The sequence below is a fragment of the Eretmochelys imbricata genome, chromosome 1 (genome assembly GCF_965152235.1).
Source record: "Eretmochelys imbricata isolate rEreImb1 chromosome 1, rEreImb1.hap1, whole genome shotgun sequence".
In the NCBI taxonomy this organism is placed as follows: Eukaryota; Metazoa; Chordata; order Testudines; family Cheloniidae; genus Eretmochelys; species Eretmochelys imbricata.
The window spans coordinates 706,128-711,362 of NC_135572.1; the positions used below are offsets into that span (position 1 = coordinate 706,128).

The following is a 5,235-nucleotide window of genomic DNA, read 5'->3' on the forward strand; positions in this document are numbered from 1 at the left end:
TGATGGGGAGTCAGGGCCCCGCACCCCCCACTTCCTGCGATTCCCTGGGACTCTCAGCCAGCCAGTAACACAGAAGGTTTATTAGACGCCAGGAACATGGTCCAAACCAGAGCTTGTGGCTGCAGAGACCAGGACCCCTCAGCCAGGACTGTCTTGGGGGACAGGGAGCCCAGAGCCCCAACTGGGCCTCGTTTCCCACAGCCAGCTCCAAACTGAAACTCCCCCGCCCCTTCTCTGGCCTTTTTCTCTCTCCCAGCCAGGAGGCCACCTGATCCCTTTGTTCTCCAGCCCCTTCAGTCAGCAACTTTGCAGAGGAGGGGCCCAGGCCATCAGTGGCCAGGAGACAGGGTGTCGGCCATTCTCTGTGCAGACGGCATCACACCTGCCCTCTCGGGCTCTGCAACAATCACACCCCCTGATGCACCACCTAGAGACTTAAGAACTGCCTAGGGGAAACTGAGGCACCCACACAGTATTCCGAGAAAACATTAAGAACATTCCCACTTCATCATAGACCCCAACCTCCTTGGACCCCACCAGCTGCCCCATGACCCCAATGTGTCCCGGGCTCCCCTGACACAGCCTGGCCCTGTGAGCCCGCCACCAAACACCCCAGACCCACTGGCCATCCTGTGACCTTGATATCCCCTGTTCCCCCCAGCCAACTTGGGACCCCCAACAGCCCCCGACCCACCTGTGACATCTCACCCCCTGCCGTGTACCTGACCCTTCTCTCCCCTGCCGACGGGTGCAGGTCACGGGCACGAGGCCCGCAGAAATGCCACCGCCATGGCCATCCGGGACCGCTGCAGTGGCCTCGCCTTCCAGGCCTTCACCACGGACGATGCCAACCGCACCTACGCCTTCCGGGGTGAGTGGGGAGCAGCTGCGCCGGGAGGCAGAGGGGTCCCCAACCTGCTGCCTTGGCCCCCCTCCGGGGTCCCCACAGCCCGGCCCAACCCTGAGGACGGCTCCAGCCCGCTCGGGCCTCGAGGGGCCACTGTGCCTGCGGAGGGAGAACTTGTCTGGTGCCCTGCAGCCCCTGGCTGGAGCTCCTGGAGCCCCATCGCTCCCCATCGACCCCTCTTGTCCGGACAGTCCCCAGAGCCCCACCGCTCCCCATTGACCCCCCCTTGTCTGGACACTCCCCAGAGACCTGGAGCCGCACCGCTCCCCATAGCCCCCCTTGTCTGGCGGGCAAACCCCTTCCGCTCGGCTGCTGGTTCCAGGTGTGACCGGGACGTCCCGGCCATGGTCCGGAGAGCACCCCCAGCAGCCCCCCTCCCCAGAGCAGTGATGCAGAGCGGAGTGTTCTCGCCGGCCTAGGGGGGCAGTACTTCCGCCTGGACTCCAAGCGGGACGGCTGGCACTCGTGGCCTCTCAAACCACACGTGGCAGGAGCTGGACGGGCCGGTGGACAGCGCCTTCAGCTGGGACAAGAAGCTCTACCTGATCAGGTGCGGGGGGGCGGGGGGGAGGGGTGTGTGTTCTGGCCAAGCCCAGCTGTGTGGACAACTCACAACAGGGCGTCCAGCTCAGGGCCTGCTTGGCTGGGGTGTCTGTGTCCCCCCAGGCAGGGCGGGGGGGCTGGGGTGTCTGTGTCCCCCCAGGGGCAGAGCGGGAGCTGGGGTGTCTGTGTCCCCCCAGGGCAGAGCGGAGCTGGGGTGTTTGTGTTCCCCCAGGGCAGGGCGGGGGGGCTGGGGTGTTTGTGTCCCCCCAGGGCAGGGTGGAGGTTGGGGTGTCTGTGTCCCCCCAGGGCAGAGCGGGAGCTGGGGTGTCTGTGTCCCCCCAGGGCAGAGCGGGAGCTGGGGTGTCTGTGTCCCCCCAGGGCAGGGCGGGGGGGCTGGGGTGTCTGTGTCCCCCCAGGGCAGGGCGGGGGGGCTGGGGTGTCTGTGTCCCCTCCAGGGCAGGGCAGGGGGGCTGGGGTGTTTGTGTCCCCCCAGGGCAGGGTGGAGGTTGGGGTGTCTGACCCCCCACCAGGGCAGGGCGGGGGCTGGGTGTCTGTGTCCCCCCCAGGACAGGGTGGGGGCTGGATGTCTGTGTCCCCCCAGGGCAGGTTGGGGGCTGGGGTGTCTGACCCCCCACCAGGGCAGGGCGGGGGCTGGGTGTCTGTGTCCCCCCCAGGACAGGGTGGGGGCTGGATGTCTGTGTCCTCCCCGGGGCAGGTTGGGGGCTCGGGTGTCTGACCCCCGACCAGGGCAGGGCGGGGGCTGGGTGTCTGTGTCCCCCCCAGGACAGGGTGGAGGTTGGGGTGTCTGTGTGCCCCCCAGGGCAGGGTGGGGGCTGGATGTCTGTGTCCTCCCCGGGGCAGGTTGGGGGCTGGGGTGTCTGACCCCCCACCAGGGCAGGGCGGGGGCTGGGTGTCTGTGTCCCCCGCCAGGACAGGGCGAGGCCTGGGGTGTCTGTGTCCCCCCAGGGCAGGGTGGAGGTTGGGGTGTCTGTGTGCCCCCCAGGGCAGGGTGGGGGCTGGATGTCTGTGTCCTCCCCGGGGCAGGTTGGGGGCTGGGGTGTCTGACCCCCCACCAGGGCAGGGCGGGGGCTGGGTGTCTGTGTCCCCCGCCAGGACAGGGCAAGGCCTGGGGTGTCTGTGTCCCCCCAGGGCAGGGTGGAGGTTGGGGTGTCTGTGTGCCCCCCAGGGCAGGGTGGGGGCTGGATGTCTGTGTCCTCCCCGGGCAGGTTGGGGGCTGGGGTGTCTGACCCCCCACCAGGGCAGGGCGGGGGCTGGGTGTCTGTGTCCCCCCAGGGCAGGGTGGAGGTTGGGGTGTCTGTGTCCCCCCCAGGGCAGGGTGGGGGCTGGGTGTCTGACCCCCCAGGGCAGGGCGGGGGTTGGGTGTCTGTCCCCCACCCCCACCCCACCGGTCTGCGTGTGCCTTGCAGGGCTCCAAGGTCTACATCTACCGGGTGGGCCAGGGCTACACGCTGGTGCAGGGCTACCCCCGGGGCTTGGAGGAGGAGCTGGGCATCACAGGGGCAGACGCCACCTTCACCTGCCCCCACTCCGCTGAGCTCTTCGTCATCAAAGGTGTGGGCCGGGCACGGCCTGGCGAGAAGGGCAGTGAGGTCTAGTGGTCGGAGCAGGAGGGGTGGGGAGGGGAGGGTCAGAACAGGTGGGGTGGGGGTGCACAGTGCTGGGCTGGGGGTCTCCGTTCACATCATCAGGGGAGGGGCGTGTGGGGCTGGGCCAGGGGGCTCTGTTCACATCGCTGGGGGATGGGAGCATGGGACTGGGCCGGGGGGCTCTGTTCACGTGGCCGGGGGAGGGGCACCTGTGGTGAGGCTGGGTTGGGGGCTCTGTTCACATGGCCGGGGGAGGGGTGCACTGGCTGGGCCGGGGGAGGGGCGTGCGGGGCTGGGCTGGGGGGCTCTGTTCACATGGCCGGGGGAGGGGTGCACTGGCTGGGCCGGGGGAGGGGCGTGTGGGGCTGGGCCGGGGGGCTCTGTTCACATCGCGGGGGGATGGGAGCATGGGACTGGGCTGGGGGCTCTGTTCACATGGCCGGGGGAGGGGTGCACTGGCTGGGCCGGGGGAGGGGCGTGCGGGGCTGGGCTGGGGGCTCTGTTCACATGGCCGGGGGAGGGGTGCACTGGCTGGGCCGGGGGAGGGGCGTGCGGACTGGGCTGGGGGCTCTGTTCACATGGCCGGGGGAGGGGTGCACTGGCTGGGCCGGGGGATGGGAGCATGGGACTGGGCTGGGGGCTCTGTTCACATCGCTGGGGGATGGGAACATGGGACTGGGCTGGGGGCTCTGTTCACATGGCCGGTGAGAGGCGCGGGTGGGCTGGGACAGGAGAGGGATGCGCGGGGCTGAGCTGGGGGAGGGGCACACGGGGCTGGGCTGGTGGAGGGGTGCCTGGAGCTGGGCCGGGGGCTCTGTTCACGTGGCCGGGGGAGGGGCACCTGAGGTGAGGCTGGGCTGGGGGCTCTGTTCACATGGCCGGGGGAGGGGTGCACTGGCTGGGCCGGGGGAGGGGCGTGCGGGCTGGGCCGGGGGCTCTGTTCACATGGCCGGGGGGAGGGGTGCACTGGCTGGGCCGGGGGAGGGGCGTGCGGGCTGGGCCGGGGGCTCTGTTCACATGGCCGGGGGAGGGGTGCACTGGCTGGGCCGGGGGAGGGGCGTGCGGGCTGGGCCGGGGGCTCTGTTCACATGGCCGGGGGAGGGGTGCACTGGCTGGGCCGGGGGAGGGGCGTGCGGGCTGGGCCGGGGGCTCTGTTCACATGGCCGGGGGAGGGGTGCACTGGCTGGGCCGGGGGAGGGGCGTGCGGGGCTGGGCCGGGGGAGGGGCGTGCGGGCTGGGCCGGGGGAGGGGCGTGCGGGCTGGGCCGGGGGCTCTGTTCACATGGCCGGGGGAGGGGTGCACTGGCTGGGCCGGGGGAGGGGCGTGCGGGCTGGGCCGGGGGCTCTGTTCACATGGCCGGGGGAGGGGTGCACTGGCTGGGCCGGGGGAGGGGCGTGCGGGGCTGGGCCGGGGGAGGGGCGTGCGGGCTGGGCCGGGGGCTCTGTTCACATGGCCGGGGGAGGGGTGCACTGGCTGGGCCGGGGGAGGGGCGTGCGGGCTGGGCCGGGGGCTCTGTTCACATGGCCGGGGGAGGGGTGCACTGGCTGGGCCGGGGGAGGGGCGTGCGGGCTGGGCCGGGGGCTCTGTTCACATGGCCGGGGGAGGGGTGCACTGGCTGGGCCGGGGGAGGGGCGTGCGGGGCTGGGCCGGGGGCTCTGTTCACATGGCCGGGGGAGGGGTGCACTGGCTGGGCCGGGGGAGGGGTGCGCTGGCTGGGCCAGGGGATCTGACGGCTCCTCTCTGCCCTGCAGGAAACTCCCTGAGGCGGGTGGATCTGAACCTGAGCCCGCGGAGCGAGAGGCTGGAGGGGCCCATTCCCCACGCCCAGGTGGACAGCGCCATGTGCAATGCGGACGGGGTGCACCTCTTCCACGGTGCTACCTTCCACCGCTACGCCAGCGTGGCTGAGCTCACGGCCAGCCCCAAGCCCTCCGCCCCCCAGAACGTGACGGCCGTCCTCTTTGGGTGCCCCCACTGATGGGGCAACGCTGCCTGACCCCTGGGGGCGAGTGGGACCTTCCAGCCGCCCCCCGGTTCCTTTACTGTGCCCCTCCCGTCTCCCTCCACCCACCCCACGCACAGGGGGGTGTCCTGGGCCAGTGAGGCCCCGGGGCTCAGAGTTCCCCTCCCACCCGGGGAAGATGGCACCTGGCTTGCTCTGCCATCTGAGCACTTGCT

The 5,235-nt window shown here is 71.2% G+C and overlaps 1 protein-coding gene across 1 annotated transcript; it reads left to right on the top strand.

The window, feature by feature from the left end:
* Positions 1-789: 789 nt before the first annotated feature.
* On the top strand, positions 790-5,035 carry HPX (hemopexin). Its single transcript, XM_077807078.1, is given in 5 exon segments — positions 790-871; positions 1,327-1,379; positions 1,381-1,455; positions 2,875-3,022; positions 4,809-5,035. Coding segments are annotated over 5 exon segments (585 nt in total).
* Positions 5,036-5,235: the final 200 nt, after the last annotated feature.